Source organism: Elephantulus edwardii, unplaced genomic scaffold, assembly GCF_000299155.1.
Source record: "Elephantulus edwardii isolate Elephantulus edwardi_28Jun2011 unplaced genomic scaffold, EleEdw1.0 scaffold00082, whole genome shotgun sequence".
Lineage (NCBI taxonomy): Eukaryota > Metazoa > Chordata > Mammalia > Macroscelidea > Macroscelididae > Elephantulus > Elephantulus edwardii.
In genome coordinates, this window is record NW_006399832.1 from 341224 (window position 1) to 358460 (window position 17237).

At 39.8% G+C, this 17237-nt stretch overlaps 1 protein-coding gene across 1 annotated transcript in view; it reads left to right on the plus strand.

The window, feature by feature from the left end:
- Window positions 1–17237, plus strand: part of IQGAP2 (IQ motif containing GTPase activating protein 2) — a 392955-nt gene that overhangs the window by 206214 nt on the left and 169504 nt on the right. The window contains exons 7-10 of the mRNA XM_006889829.1: window positions 1014–1192; window positions 5258–5345; window positions 10332–10495; window positions 15429–15589. Of these exons, the coding sequence (XP_006889891.1) occupies window positions 1014–1192; window positions 5258–5345; window positions 10332–10495; window positions 15429–15589 (592 nt within the window). The remainder of the gene's footprint in view (window positions 1–1013; window positions 1193–5257; window positions 5346–10331; window positions 10496–15428; window positions 15590–17237) is intronic.

The following is a 17237-nucleotide window of genomic DNA, read 5'->3' on the forward strand; positions in this document are numbered from 1 at the left end:
AGGAAATACTTTGCAAAGAAAGTCACACACACACACACAAAGAGGACCAAGGTTACTAGGACATGGCCTAATAAACCCTGTTTTGTATACTGTCTTTCCCTTTACTTTGTTTATTTTTACTCCCCTCCCTTCCCATTCCTATTATCCTTCCAAGTGTGATATTATCTGTGTATAAACCTTTCCTTAGCTTTTTACAATAGTGGTCTTATACCAATTTAATTGTTGATTTTGATGGCATGAAATAGGATGTTTAGAAGATATTTTAAGCATCCTGAAAAGTTTTATTATATGCCCTTTAGATTATTACTTTGAGGATGTCTGAACATATTAAGTAGTTAATTTTGCACATTACAGATACTTGTGCGGGTTCAATTAGGATGTTCCAAGAATAGTGTCATTCTCCAAAATATTTTACTTTCTTCACCCTTAACTTTTAATGAGAATAATAAAACAAAATTTTTAAAAAGTATTCATGTGCATTACTTTGTGTCTCTTAGTGTTGAAGGCTGAATCACAGCTGTCTCTTGGCAGGGGCCTGGTTCTGCCTCTGTCAACCTAATAAAAAAGCAGGGGCTTAGCTTCAGACTCCAGTGGTTGGCATGGTACTTGACTCATTTTAGGCATTTGGTAACAAATTGAGTAAATTAACAAGGATTACTTCTTTGATACTGAGAACGAAAGTACAAGAGGCTTGTGGAGGTACTTCACGATATGTTGAGGTCTCTTTGTGGGCATTCTTCCTGGAAGCATGGTAAGAAGCTGTGCTGCAATCCCAAAGGCACATGGTTGGAATCCACCAGCTGCCAGTGGGAGAAATATGGGCAGTCTCCTCCCACACAATTGACTGCCTCTGAAAACCCACTGGAGGGTCAGCTATGGGTCATTTCCCGACTCGATGGTACACAAGTGGAAGCCAAGGCAGAAAGTAGAGCTGCCTGAGTTTACTGAGTCGATGCAACTTGTCAGTGTTGCCTTTTACTGACAAAAATCTCCTGTTGCTCTTTTCTTTCCAGTGCATGCTGCCGTTATAGCCATTAATGAAGCTATTGAGAAAGGAATCGCGGAGCAAACCATCGTAACGCTAAGAAACCCAAATGCTGTCTTAAATTGGGTGGATGACCACCTTGCACAAGAATACCAGAAAGAGCTCTGGGAAGACAAAAAGAGAAAAGAAGAAAATGCAAGACTGAAGGTACCAACAATCTTCTGCATTAAAGAGAGTCGGCAAAGCCTTAGTTAAAATTAACTGCTTTGCAAATGACTGGTTCCCATAGCCGTTTGCAGCTGGTTTGGATGAAATGTAAATATAAAAGAAGTACATGTGCTATGTAAGGAAATTAGATTTTCCTTTTATGATGAAAATTACGAGTTGGCAGGATTGAAAATCGTGTTGTAAACTCACTGCTAACTGGGAAAGTTACAGATCTTTCCTTGTAGGCACCACTAGCCAACTCTTTATTAGTCAAGTTTCCATGGAATTCTTTTTCTCACTACCGTCAAGTCAGTTCCAATTCATAGGAAACCTTCATCCATGGCTGGAACTCACAAAGGGAGTACTGTCTGTCATTCACCCTGGTGGATGTGAACCGCCAGCCTTTAGGTTAGCAGTCCAGTTTGCTTTGACTGTGCCATCAGAATTCCCTTTCATAGAAGTTAAAGGAGTCCTGGTGATACAGCCATTAAGTGCTCAACTTTTGGCCAGAATAATTGGCAAATTAATCCCACACAAAAGCTCCACAGGAAAAGTCCAGGAGATCTACTTCTACTAAACTGTATATGGATATCCGAAGAGGGAGAGAGGGTCAGGGTAACTGAAGATGGGGATGGGGGAATCACGGGGTCACAGTTTGGTGGGGAGAGGAAGGAGATGAAGGAATTAGGGAAAATCCAGTGGGGATCTGAAAACATGGGGTATTAGTGGGAAATAATCAATGGTGATTAATTTATAAGACACGATGTATGGGAATGATCCTATGAAACACAATGTGAATAAAAAATGGAAAATAAAGAATGAACATTAAATATTTATTATAAAAAGTATTTGCAATTAATCATTGCACAAAAAGAAAAGATTGTTTTTGTTGTTGTTGTAGTTATGTACCATTAAATTGGAACCACCTCATAGCTGGCCCTCTTGCAGGTTTTCAGAGACAGAATCACATGGGAGGAGATTGCCATTTTTCTCCTGCAGAGTAGCTGCTGGATTCAAACCCTATGCCTTTAAGTTGGCAGTGCAACTCCTTACCTCTAAGCCACCACAGCTCCCTTCTATAATGGTTATAGGTAATAAATCCCCCTAGGGTGTTCCACTTTACTTCATGGTATCATTATGACTCGGAGTGGACTCACTGGCACCCAACAACAGCCATCCCCAAACCAAACCCACTGACTCAAGGTGACCATGCATTGAGTTTTTGAGGAGGTAAATCTTTATGGTAGGAAGCTGCCTCATCTTTATCTCACAGAGTGGCTAATGGGTTTGAACTATCAACCTTTTGCTTAACTATTCAATCCATTACACACTATGCTACAGTTCCAGGGTATTAATTTAATTCTGACTCGTAGTGACCCTCTGTTGGATTTCTGAGTCTGTAGATTTTTATTAAAGGCTGCCATCTTCCCTGTGGATTCAAATCTGTGACCTGTCAGCTAGCAACTGTACACCTTATACTCTAAACCACCAGGACTCCTTAAAGTCAATAATTGCATGTGATAGAGTGTAGAGAGGTTTGCATCTATTCATCTTATTTTCCTGTTAACCTTTTATATTTGAGGAAGAGTTATCCCACCTTGGCAAGGTACCATACTCCTAATTCTAACTCCATACTTAACACCTTCCTACTCCATCAGTAAAAACCATGTCTAGCTCAGAGCTGCTACTTCCTTTAGCATTTCTCTCATTAGGCTCTTGTCGCACAAGTTCAAATGAGCTTTCTCAGTAAAAGCTACCACTTTTCTCTGTTGTTAAGCTTTCACCAGCATCCAGCATAGTGATCCCTGCTCTGCCCCACCTGCGTGGATAGTCTTTGCTCCTGGCAGGAAAGCTGTGCTGACATCCTCTCCACATCTGTTACTGTCTCTTGCTCTCTGTTATGAGGGTTCTCCAAAGTCTCACACTGAGTTACTTCCACCTCTGCTCATCCTCTGTTGATCTAATCTATTTGAAGAAATCACTTGTCAGCTTTCCACTGTTGCTGTTGTTAAGTGCTGTCAAGGTGAACACACTCATAGCAACGCTATGAACAAAGACCTGAACCCTGTTCTATAACTCTATCGATATTTCTCTAGTTCATAGTGTTTCCAGAGGCATGTTCTTTAGGAAGTAGATGCCACTCCTGGTTCCAACAGCTTTCCACTAGCCCCTCTGAAATCTACTTACTAATGCTTTTTCACATATCTTCACCTGAGTGTTCCACACAGGCCCCAAACCCTCCGCATCAGAAAACTACACACTTCTACCCTTCATTTTCATGCATGTGTCCTTTTCTGAGGTCCTTGAATGGGAACGGTGACACCTTGTCTCATAACTTGGTTTCTTCGCCCATGTCTTATCTCGGATCCCTGGGTTGGCACAAATAGTTAAGCATGTAACTCCTACTTAAGGTTTTGAGAGGCATTTAATCACACTGGAGGAGATTGCCCATCCTTTTCCTGCAGAGCAGCTGTTAGATTCGAACCGTGTGCCTTTGGGATTGCAGAGCAGCTTCTTACCAGTAGGCCACTAGAGTTCCTGAGTGCAAAGTTACACAGTTTGAATCACCAGCTGCTTCATGGGAGAAAGATGGATAGTCTCCTCCCGTGTGGTTTACTGCCTCAAAAACCTGCTGTAAGATCAGCTAGGGGGCATTTCCAGCTTGACAGTACACAACAACAACAACAACATTAACATTAGTAAAAAAAATTAGGTTCTCAGACTCATCCAGAGACACCTCTGAAGACAGGCCTGGTGATCTGCTTCCATAATGTCCCGGCTTTGAAAACTCTGCGGAGCAGTTATACTCTGAACAGAGGGTGACCACTGGTCAGAATCAGCTCATTGGCAGACACTGGTTTATCCAGAGTCCTGGGTATGATAATGGGTAGTGTGCTCAGTTGTTGATTAGAATGTTGGGAATTCACGTCCACCTGGAGATATATGAGAACCTTGATGAACTACTTCTGAAACGTCAACCATTGAAAATGTGATGGAGCACAATTCTACTCCAACATATATGGTCTTGATAAGCCGGGGTTAACATAATTACAACTGGTTGTTGCTTTGGATTTTTTTATTGGTTTACATATAATCATTAATATACATTGTACATATGCTTTATGCAATCATTCATATACATTATATTTTATATGCTTAATTACCATGGCTCTGTGCCTTTCAGCACCCCATCTTTTGATGTCCAGTTGCCCATTGCTACGTTCTGCTGACTTTCTCTGCCTTGAATACATGGCCTTGATCCAGTCTCACTGTGCTAGGCTCAGTCTGTCCTGACTAATCTCACCTCAGAACTCAACAGTTCTCCCTGTTTCCTGGGGTCACCCACTCTCAGCATTAGAGGGTGCAGGATGAAGCTTTTAAGTACAGATCTGATGTCACCCCACCAGAAATCTCACATTCTTTGTTGCTTACTTATGTAAGCAGAGGACCTTAGCTAGCCCTCAGATGCCTCCATGATACACAGCTAGCCTCTCTCTCCCCATTAAATTAACACTGGACATATGCCTCACACTGCAAGCAGCAGGCCCCCCTTTCCCAACTTTGTGACTATACTCCGCTCTCCACATCCACACTAGGCTCCCTTCTTTGCCTTTCAGATGACACTCCTTCTCTCAGCCCTCCTCAGTGGTTGCCTCTTTGAAAAACTTCCCTCTCAGTGTGACGCCTTTTAAAAATGTTTATACAAGATTTCCTAAAGAATCTATTCTTTACAATCACTATTAGTCTCCTTAGTTGTATTAGGTTGAATCATATGACATTGTCCTTAATTAAAAAAATAAAGACAATACAAATGGTCCAGCCTAATGTTCAGACAGTTGCATTTTGCACGTTCAGTATTTCTTCTCAGAGAGCCCTTGCATCTGCTGTTCATCTGGGCAGCCATTCTTCAGAACACCTAATCCTAGTGTCCTGTGTAAAGCAGGCACTCCAGAAATGCATGTCTTGAAGCTGTGACAGCCTTTTAGTACTCTCTGCATTTTTGCTTTTGATTACTAAACTCTGGAAACATGAACTTCAGGAGTCAATGAAGACTTTGTTTTTCAGAATAGCTGTATTTCAGAAGAGGAAAGAGATGCGTATGAAGAACTGCTGACACAAGCAGAAATCCAAGACACTATCACTACAGTCAACAGTAAGTAATGGGCGGTGTGGGGGCAATGGATACTTACACGAGATGCAGACTCTCTTTGCTGAAATGCTAGTGCAGCTCTAAATTTCTGTCCTTTCGGAAAGTTGAGTTATGTAATTCAAACACTGACTAAATCGCTAACTAGCCTGTCCTCCTTTCTCAGTGACCATGCCCCCAGTCCCATAAGAAGTGTCTCAAAATATCTTGAATCTTGTTTGATTTTACCCTTCTGGAGTCATGGGTATAGTACATCTTATATTTTGACCTTATCCCATGTTAGAGTAATAGTATAAAAGTTAACTAATTCAAGATTATATTTGATAGTCTATTGTTCATAAGAATTATTAACTTTAGTCCAAGTGTATGAGCTTCATGCAGTTTTGACTACAGGAATGAGACTGTTAACAGGCAAGAAAAATCACATATTGGCAGGTTGGCGTCGCATGCCCCTGAGCCTGGCTGGCAACATGCAGCTAAATTCTTCTTGGTATAGTTCATTTGCCTGGAAGCAGGAGCAGCATCCACTTCCAAAATGGCTTGCCTCTGGAAACTCTATGTACGAACAGTGCTCGGGCTGTTCGTTCATAGGGTCGCTATGAGTCATCAACGATTCGACGGCGTTCAACAACAACAACATAGTTCATTTGTGTATAAAGAGCAAAGATACCCCACAGGTTAGTTATAATAATTACATTCAAGTTGAGATATACTATAAGGAAAAGATGTGGCTTTCTCAAAAAAAAAAAAAGAAGGGCGCTCTGGTGGCCTAGTGGCAAGAAGCTGCAACTACAATCCCAGAGGTGCACGGTTCGAATCCACCAGATGCTCTGCCAGGGAAGGAGGGGCAATCTCCTTCTGTACCAGTCAGATATGATTTGACGGTACACGCACACAAAAATAATAATAAAATAAAAAAATCTTTAAAAAAAAAAAAAGAAATCCCATAGGGTTGTCCCGCTCTGTTCTATAGGATAATTTTGAGTCAGACTCAATTCTAGGAAAGTGGCTTTTTGGATTTTAAATATATTAGCTTTTTAATTTATCTTACCTCTCCCCTCTTGATAGAATTCCTTTCTACTTGAGCACTAGAAGAGGGAGTAAAGAATATTATTTGATGTGAATTTTCCCCAGGGTAATCAAAAATAACAACAAAATTTAAACAACTCTTTAATGCACTTAATAAAATATGTGCACCTTCTTCACATTTAAACTTGGATTGTCTTTTATTGTAACAGTTCTAAATATTGTCCTCTATTTAGTCTCCTAGAGGAAATTTGCCATCTGGAAGAGTCTTTGCTGCTCTAAATTCCTTGAAATAAGGGCACAGTAGTAGTGTTTCTTAGAAGTCTGCTCTGGAGTAATGGTAGAAGCATATTCTACATAATTCAGACAGTAGTCAAAGAAGTCCAGAGCAGGTTAGTTTGTAAAGGCCTAGGTGTCAACAGTCACAGGTGTTTGAGAATTCATACATATACACACTCTCACAAACTGTTGAGAGTTGTAAGGTGACTTTTCCCCCCCTAAAGACAGCACCTTCATATTTTGGGGTACACATTCCTGGTCTTTTATTCCCATCCAGTCGTTAATATCATGGCAGTGATGCATGAAGTGTTATTTCAAGTTTTTCCTCCTTGGTTTGAAATCTGAGAACTGAACTATGCTTGACAGAAATGAATTACTGGAAGAAATTCATATTTTCAGCAAGACATTGGGATTCATGAACTTAGTGAGGAAATGCTTCCATAGCCTTTTTTCCATCCTTTATTTTTGCAACCACTGAAGCAAATTTCTTTCTCTTATTAGATAAAATGCCTAATGTAAATGATTTGGTGGTTTTTCTCAGTGCCATAATTTCTTGACCTCAAATCTAATTCCAAATTGTTATACTTTCCCCTCCTATTTTTGAGTAAAAGGTATGGAGTGATTTGTAATAATGGTATGACCAGCAGTAACTGAGAAAGACATTAGATTGTTTGATGGCTTTAATCACTACAGTAGGATTATCCTAAAGGTTTTGCTCTCTCTCCATCTGAGATGCTATAGAGCAGTAGAACTGAAAGTCATTTCAAAAGCCCTTTAAAGCATATTTTAGTCAATGACATGACAATGAGGTCATTGCCACTTTAAAATATGTGAGTATACAGCAATGAATGAATGGAAATCCAAATTCTCTGTAAATGTTCACTGAAATTATTAAAAAATAAATTTGAGTATAAATACTTAACAAGCCTTTCCCAAACCATTTATTACATTAAAATAGTAAAGCGTTTGCATTAGCATGGCCATCATCATCACACAAGTGACAGCTTCAGTAGGGATGTCAGGGGACTTATCAGACCTCCACTTTGTTTAAACTGTGATAATGGAATTTAGGAGCATGGCCCAGTCATTCTGTTCATTTCCTAGTATATCCTGTTAAGATCAGGACTGGGAATTTTGTTAAATGCTGAATCTAACAGAGTGGACACATTTGCCTTATTTTTTTAGAAGAAATAGTTTCCTAAGTATTTTCAGGATGTGATTATCTGATATTTTTACCATCCAGCTGTAGAAACTCATACTGACAGTGAAGCAGGATGCTTCTATGCAGAGATTCAGCTGCAAGGCGTTGGATAATTTTACCAGAACTGCAGAAACCACAACCAAACACTGAACTGCTTTTCTGGAATTCTCTAGTTTGCCATATTTAAAGGACAGAGAAGAAATATTCATGTCCTTAAGGTCCTTTAAATTAAGTATAAGTTTGGGGGTGGGGGGATTGCATGAAGGATTCAGTTAGTCCTAAGTATTGACTGCTGTTGAATGGTGTCTCTTAGTAGAAAGAATTGTTAATGTAAGTTCCTTGTGAACACATTTGTTGTTGTTGTTGTTGTTGTTGTTGTTAGGTGACGTCAGGTCAGAACCAGCTCATAGCTGACCCTTCAGCAGATTTTCAGAAGCAGTAAATCACATGGGAGAAGATTGCCCATTTTTTCCCTGTGGAGTAGTTGACGGATTCCATCCTTGTATCTCTGGGTTGGCAGAGCATCTCCTTACCACTAACCACCAGAGCTCCCTTGTGAACATATTTAGAAAAGATAAGCTGTCCTGTATCAGGAAAAAGAATACTCTTAGCTGCAGTCTAGACATGTACCAGACAGACATACTATACCTTTGAAGAGCTTTAAAATATCCATGAGTCCATGTTATTTTCCTATCCAAGGCCTTTTCAATAGAGCAACATCTTTCTAGCTCTAGCTGGTTGGCTTTTTCCTGGTCACCAGATTCATCATTCATTCTTCCACGTGGTCAGCAGTTCCATTTCTCTGCTCTGAAAGTTCAACTAAACTGTTATTTCAAACACCTCATTTTAGTCACTAAAATGAAGGGGGTTTATGATCTGTTGAACGTTGTCATTATTAGGTGCCATCAAGTTGAGTATGACTCATAGCAACCCCTATGAACAGCAGATCTGAACCCTGTCCTGTCCTGTGCCATCCTCACAATCTCTGACACATTCAAGCCCATTGCTGTAGTCACTGTGTCATCTGCATGGCATCCTTTGCCATCCCTCCACCTTTCCAATCATGATATCCTTCTCCAAGGAATAGTCTCTCCCAGCGACATGCCCAAAGTATGTGAGACAAATATTACAAGACATGAAGATATCACAGAATTTATTTGTGGTGGATCATATAATAGAAGATTCTGTTTCAGATGTTTCTGTCTCTAAGACTTATGTTGGGGAGAAGGGAATGAAATGTATCCGTACAAGCTTAGTAGTGCATTCGTTCAGCACTCAGCTGCTAGCCAAAAGATTGGCAGCGTGAAACTACCGGCAGCTCTGTAGATGAAAATACACAGCATTGTGCTCCTGGTGTAGGAAACCCTGCAAAGCATTTCCAGTATGTCCTGTAGGATTGCTATGAGTTGCAATCAGCTTAATGACATTCAATAACAAACAACAAATGCATTAGTACAGATTTATTCAATGAGGTAAATTTTTAAAAATAGAAAATGGAAAATTCTTTTTTCTTTTTTAAAATAATCATTCATAGAAAATAAGAGTGGAGGGAGAATGTGCTGAGGGAAATGTGACTTGGAGAACATCAGGCAGCAGCGAATCAAAGTGGCTGCTGTGTTTTTACTGGATGCCAATGTAGAGGGTTTATTACAGGAGCACAAGGCTTCCTCTCGTTCTTCACCAAACTTAGAGTCTCAGTGAGGCGGTGATGCTGACCCACAGGAAGTATTAGAGAACAGTGTCTGCTGGCTCTACTCAGCCCAGCTCTACATATTGTGGGGCTTCTGAAATAGCCAGGGCCGGATGCAATTATGAAAGCAGCTCTGGTGGCATAGTGCATAGCATGTCTTATTGGCAGCCTAATCAGTGTTCAAATCTACTAGCTACTCTGAGGAAAAAAGATGGGCAGTCTCCTCCCGTAACGATGTACAGTGTTAGAAACCCGACGGAGGGTCACTATGAGGCAAGGGCTACGAGATGGAGGGTTTGGTTTGCCGCTGGAGCAATCATAAAGGCTTCATGGAAGAGGTGGAGCCTATGCAGGTCCTAAAAGGAAGGGTTTCATGAGCAAATCATGCTAGGTAGGAATGAATTCATAACCCAGACTTCAAAGGTGAGGAATTCTTTTAAATTCCCAAGTGGATTTTTTTGTAAATGAAATTTTTATTTTATGCTGTTTGCTTACAGAGTTCATATACATTGCTTTTCACACTGAATCTTTCCAATTTCCTTTACCCACCCCTCTCTCTACCCATCAGATTGTGTGACCCTATAATTTATCCCCCCCTTGTAGTCCTTACCCTCCTAAGTAGTGTGTTTTAATAATCATTCATGTTACTTATGGATAAGAATTTACCTCCCCACCCTGCTGCTGTAGTTTCTCAGAGTTCATGGAAAGGGCTTGTGCCGAGGTTCTGATCCTTGGTGCAGTTAGGAGGTGGGGGGGGAAGCTGGCATTCTCATGGAGTGTGGACTCCCCCACCCAGGACTTGCCGCCGTGGACCACATCAATGCTGCACTCAGGGAAGGTGACCCCGAGAAGACGTTTCTGGCCCTGAAGAAACCAGAGGCCCAGCTGCCCGCTGTTTATCCCTTTGCAGCTGCTATGTACCAGCATGAGCTTTTCAACCTCCAGAGTCAGAATGCCTCGGTAAGTCAGCCAAGTTCCAGAGGTGGCCTGGTGAGGAGGAAGGCAGTGTGGGAAAGGGGAATGAGGTGTGGAGTGTCCATTCGTGCCAGTCCCAGACAACATTGTCCCACGGGCCCCAATTCCATGGCCTCTTGTCCTCTTCACTCCTACCCTGATCAATGTCTAAGGCCTAAGAGCACAGTTAGGATATTGAGATTCCACACGAATGCATGTGAAAATAGATTGGTCTTATTGTCTCTGATTATTTTTAAGGATAATGTTTTTAACTGACCTAATTTTTAAATATATAATTGTTTTTGTTTAGAAAAATAAACTCTGAATCTTTTCTAGAAACCTGCAACTAAAAGCATTAAAACCCTACCTTTGAATTTGAAAATGTATATTGTAGTTGTTATGTGCCTTGGAGTAACCTGTGACTCATAGCAACTCTATCCTGAGCCAGTCTAACTGTCTCTGACACACCTACCTCAGTTACCCTAGTTAACTGTGTCAATCCATTTTCATCCAGGGTCGTCTTCTGTACTGTTCCTCCACCCTCCCAAGCATGATTGGACATGTGGCCAGGAGGGACCAGTTCTTAAAGAAGGACATTATGCAAATGTATAGTCTTACTTTTTCTAATAGATTGATGTTGTTGTGTGTTGTTGAGTCAGAACTTATGCATAGCTGAGCCTCCAGTGAGTTTTCAGAGACTGTAAATTGCACAGGAGGATATTGACCATCTTTCTCTCATGGAGCAGCTGGTGGATTCAAATCGCTTGCCTTTGGTTTGGTAGTGTAACTCCTTACCCCACTGGGCCATCTGAGCTCATCCTAATAATATTAGACATTAGTATTCTATATAAAGGGAGCTCTGTTGGCCTAGTTGTTAGAAGCTGCACTGAAGCATACAATGGAAGAAAATTAAAAGTACTGGAAGTATGCCAAGAATTAAGTGTATGATAAAACTTATTTTTAAAAGGATTGCTTAATAAAACCTTGCATGCATTCAGCCAATTTGGGAAGAAAACATAAACGTACTATCATATTATCATATCATGTATAAGAATAAATTTCTAATGGATTAAAAGATTAAATGTAAATAAACATTAGAACATTAAAGTTTTATGGATAACATTAAACATTTGATCTTAAAAAATAAGAAGGAATGCCTTCTTGACCAAAAATAAGGAAGAGGGGCTAAAAGCATGAACAGGAAGTTCAAAACAAACATTTCAAGTCCTTCTCATTGTCAACAAGCAAGGCTGTGTCATCTGCATAATACAAGTGGTTGTTGAGTCTTCCTTCAATCCTGATGCCAAACACTTTTCATAGAGCCTTGTTTCACAAATAATTTGCTCAGATTGAGTAGGTATGGAGAAATGATATATCTCAACATCAAGAAAACAAAGGACCGATAGGCAACATCATAATAGAAGGAGAAAGGATTGAAGTTGTCAATGATTTTATCTTCCTTGGATAAACAATCAACACCCTTGGTACCAGACATACTGAATAGGACAGTTCTGCTGTCAGCAATCTCTCCAAAACACAGAAGAGCAATGTGTCAGTGTGAAGACTAAGGCGCACCTGATACAGGCCATGTTCTTTTCCCTCACTGGCATCTCATTGGAAAGCTGGACAATGAATAAGAATGACAGGATTAGAATTGATTGCCTTTGAGTTGTGATGTTGAAGAGTGTTGAATGGACATTTCTCTTGGACAAACATACATGTCTTGGGTCAAGTGCAGCCAGAGTGCTCCTTGGAGCCAAAGAGGGTGAAGCTTTGTCTCTCATATTTTTGATGTTTAGGAGAGGCTGTTAACACCTTGGAAAGAAACAACATTTTTGGAAATGTGGAGGGTCACAAGAGAGGAAGGACCCCCAGTGAGATAGAATGACATAGTGACTGCAGCTATGGGCTCAAGTATGTCAAAGATGATGAGGACGGTGCAGGAGAGGACAGGATTCAGGTCTGAGTTGTATTTGACTCAGAATTTATGGCAGTGGATTATTTTGAGGGGGTTTGCTCTAAATGCTAGAAATACTATGTAATCAGTAAAATGGTAATAATGATCTAAAGAGATGTTCACAGTATCTTAAGTAGAAAAATGAGTTAAAATATATGTAATAAAAAATAAAGTCAGTCCTTTTTTTTAACAAAAGCTCCATAAATATTTGAATGCATTAATATAAAAAAGACACACTAAAGTGTTTGGGTGGTAGGATTTTATTTTTCTTCTTTTAAAATCTGCTTATATTTTTCAAAATAGAAATGATACTATTTTTGTAATGAAAGGGAAATAGTTTCTTTTTCTAGATTACATTTCCGTTTTCTGTGATGTCTTCTCCCTGTTCTCTAGCTTGAAGTCCCATGCTTCTTAAACCTGTACTGATTTTCTTCTTTCTTTTTTACCATTTGCCACTTTAGTTATTTGTGTAGAGTCTCACTAGAAGATTCACTTAAGAATATTCTGTTCTGCTTTTGTATTTTATGCATTCCTTTATTGTTAAAATCATAGGTAATATTAGATTTTTTAAAATAAGATGTACTTACGTGCTCCCTTTGATAACACATTATTCCTATTCATTTAAAAAGTTAAATGCTTTATTACTCTGATAACAGTTTGCTGCTGGAATTCTGTAGAGATCCAACACTGTAATTTTTTATTTTAATATGATTATAATATTGTCATATATTTTAAATACATGTGATTTCCTTAAATGTGAAGGAGTCCTTCTGGTGTAATGGTTAAGAGCTTGGCTGCTATCTGAGAGGTTGGCAGTTTAAGCCCACCCAGGCTGGTCATCTGCCCTGTAAAGATTACATCCAAGAAGTCTTGTGGAGTGGTTCTAATTTTTCACTTGGGGTTTGGGTCACTGTGAGCCAAAAATGGACTCAGCGGCCTCTAACAATAGCAACAACCTTAAGTAGAACGACCTATATCATTAGGCTACTGGCAAGAAGTGCTGCAATCCCCAAGGCACACAGTTCAAGGCCACAGCTGCTCTGTGGAAGAAGGATGGGCTATCTCCTCCTGTGGGACTAACTGCCTCTGAATACCCTCTGAGGTCAGCGCCGGGTCGGTTCCAACTCCATGGTACACAACAACTTTTTTTTAACTTATAAAAAATAACTTTATGAAGGAATAATTTATGTACTGTAACCTGAACGTATTCAAAGACACAGGTAGACAGATTTTGACCTGTGCGTGTACCTTGAAGGGAGCCCTGGTGGCACAGTGTGTAGGGAATTGTGCAGCTCACTCTCCTCTGGTAGTTCTTCAGTGGCTCCGGGAGGGAGAGAAAGATAGACCATCCCCTCCCATGAGATTTACAGCCTTGGTAACCTCTTAGAGGGTCAGCTGTGAGTGGGTTTGAACTCGGGCAGTAAGTTGGTGGTTTTATTGTTCCTTTGTTTTTTTGAGCTTGTGTACCTTGAAACCATCACCACAGTAAAGACTATGAATGTGTTAATTGCTTCCCCCAATATGCAATTTACTTTTAAAATTACTGTTTATTGTGGCTTGGATGACAGTTTATAGAACAAATTCATTTCTAAGACAGTACTTTTAAGAATTATTTCTTTACTTTGTTGTAAATTGATTTTTGATTCAACAATTTATACACATTTTGTTTCAAAGTATTAGTTGCAGTTCCCTGATGTAACAGCATGCTTCCACTTCCTGTCTGTATTTTTCCATATCCATCCATCCTTCTTTCCAGCTCCTTCTTGACTTATTTATCTTAGGCAAATTTATCTTTCTTATAATTCTTTTTTTCTATTCTCTTTTATTTCCTTAACAGGAATAAAGAAATACTCCTTTTTAGATTTGTCCAAGACTATTTAAAATGGTTAAGTAGAATAAAACTTTGAAGGGGAGGTGTTCTGAAAAGCTATTATAATTTTTTTTTAAATAAACCAGATTCATATCTAAAAGTCATATAAATCTGGAGCCACCTTCCCCCCCTTTTTTTTCTTTACTGATAGATTTACCTCAGATTTATTACGCTATCCAGACTTTGTAGTATGTGGTTACATTTTTGCCCAGTTGTTTTTAAAAAAATGTGATATAGACTTTTAAAAAATGGAATTAGTATTCTTAACTTACAGACCTTGATTAATCTTTTTTTAACATTATAATATTTGACTGACAGGCTGCCCTCCTTTCTTTTTTATATTTTTTTATTTTATTCTGATTCAAAGTTTGAAAACATTGTTTTTCACAAAAGAGCCTTCCCATTTCCTTTACCCCACCCACCCATCAAACTGTGCAAACCTATGATTAACACTCTACCCACCTCCTATCTATTTCCACCCTCCCCTCTGCCTTGGATCCTCTACTCTCCTTTCTTTCATCCTTAGCTTCGAAGGATAATCATTCATTTTGCTAGAACCTTCCTAAAAACTGACCAAGACCCGTTGCTATCAAATGGATTCTCACTCATGCTGACCCCGTAGGTGTTTCACTAGGCCTGAGCTCCACAGAATTTTCTTATGTATATCACCAGACTTTTCTTCTTTGGAATCATTGGGTAGACTCAAACACCCAACCTTTTGGTTAGTAAGGGAGAACATTAACCCATTTGTAATCTGTCAGTGACAGCCTTGAACTGTCCTTGACTGGATGATTTGTGAGGACTGGGCTTGTGAGATGCAATAACTAGAGGTAGAGACCTACTATGAGAATGCAGATTTTTTTATGGGTTTATAATTCTATTGGATGTAATTAACTTGAGTCTCTGAAATGATTTTCCAAGGAAAGCCCAGAATCTGTTTTTGCCTCTTCTTTAGAGCCGAGAGTAAGTAGATGGTCCATGGCTCCTGTGTCTACTGGGATTTCAAAATCTTAGACTTACATCATTGTGGAAAATTTGCCTTCCACAATGCCCCATCAGACAAAAGATATGTGTGGTTTGGGGAATTTATGTTACCTTGTGTTTTCCAATAGAACCAGCTGGCCCATGAAGAATTGGTGATTGCAGTGGAAATGTTGTCTGCCGTTGCTTTATTGAACCAAGCCTTGGAAACCAACGATCTTGTGTCCGTGCAGAATCAACTCAGAAGCCCAACAATAGGCTTCAATAACCTTGATGAGGCATGTGTGGAACGGTAAGAAGCAATTGGGCTTCCAGTCTTCCTGTTAATACAGAAATGTACCTTTAGCAGATTTGTATCATAGCTGAAAAATCCTTTTATCCATATTCATGTTATTAGAAAGCTAGCCTAACTGCCATCAAGTTGATTCCAGCTCACATTAAGAGCAGACTTTCTCCAGCATGTTTCTGAGGTTGTAAATCCCTGTGACAGCAATTTGCCCCATCTTTTTCATTGGTGTTTGCTGGTGGATTTAAACCAGCCCAGCATATAAGCCCCTGTGCTACCAGGGCTCCTTGTTTTGAAAGTTCGTCATCTTTATTTTTAAAGTAATCCTAATTTTAGAAACCTTCTCTGTAGTGTTTGATTTGAAGGAGAAGTGTGTGTAAAAGTGATCATCCTGTGGTGTGATTAATCACTGGCTTTGTCATTAGCAACTTTTAGTCAGTAGGCCTCAAATAAATGGTGCGGTAAGCCTTCCCTTGAAATCCTTTGGAGACAACAGAATGTGGAAGAGTTGGAAGCAACTGCAATACCCATACAGTTCAACCCCTCATTTTACTGATAAAGAAACTCAGTTGAACTGGGTAAATTATGTATACTGCATTGAAACAGATGAGGGAGAGAACAATTTAAAAGTGATATATGTTAGGGTATTATGGTTATCACAAGAGTCCAGAATTAAGGTTAGTGTAGTGTACTCGGTGTGGTAGGGTGGGGTGGGGGGGATTGTATACCAATGAAAGAACTTTTCATTTACTTTTCAAACAGAGGAGTGAACTGGGAGGAGGGAAAGGGTGGGCAGGGAGAAAAGTGCAACAATAAATGAGTGGAAATTCAAAATCTTTGTAAATTGTAAATGTTCATTAAAATTAATAAAATAAAATAAAAAGAAACTCAGTCTGGAGTTACAGAACTCAGGTTGAGCACATTTGGTCCCAAACACCACATTTCTAGTTGCTAAACATCAAGTTTGCTTGGGACTGTGATGAGTCATCAGTAGGTAACAACCTAAATGTAGTAGCTTTCAGTTCAATTTTCTAAGGTATGTGACTAGATAAGGTCAGTGATAAGGAGCTCTGGTGGCCTAGTGGCAAGAAGCTGCACTGCAGTCCCAAAGGCATGAGGTTAGAATCCACCACCTGTTCACGGGAGAAAGATGGGAGATTAAACTACCTGTGAAAACCCGCCAGGGGGTTGGCTGTGTGTTGGTTCCAACTTGATGGTACACAGCAACAACAATAACACAGTGTAAGTGATGAGTCACCTCAAGGAGCTGGAGTCCCTGTGGCATGACTCATTAAATGCTTAGGCACTAACTGAAAGGCTAGTGATTCAAGTCTACCCTGAGGTGACTTGGAAGAAAGAGCTGGCAGTCTCTTTTCAGAAGATGACCGTCTCTGAGCATGCTGTGGAGAACAGCTCTGCTCTGAAGCATGCAAGGTTGCCACAAGTTGGACCCATGGTTTGGAGTTTTTATTTTTTGGTTGTTTATGTTTTTATGGAAATGAAGTAGAGATTCATAAAACCAAATTGTTGTTGTTGTTAAGTGCTGTAGTCATCTCTGCCTCATCAAAAGCCTGGGTTAAAATACTTTTGCGTCCTGAATTCCTGTGACCACCAGGGGGAGATGTCTGCATAGATCTTAACAAACAAGCTCTTT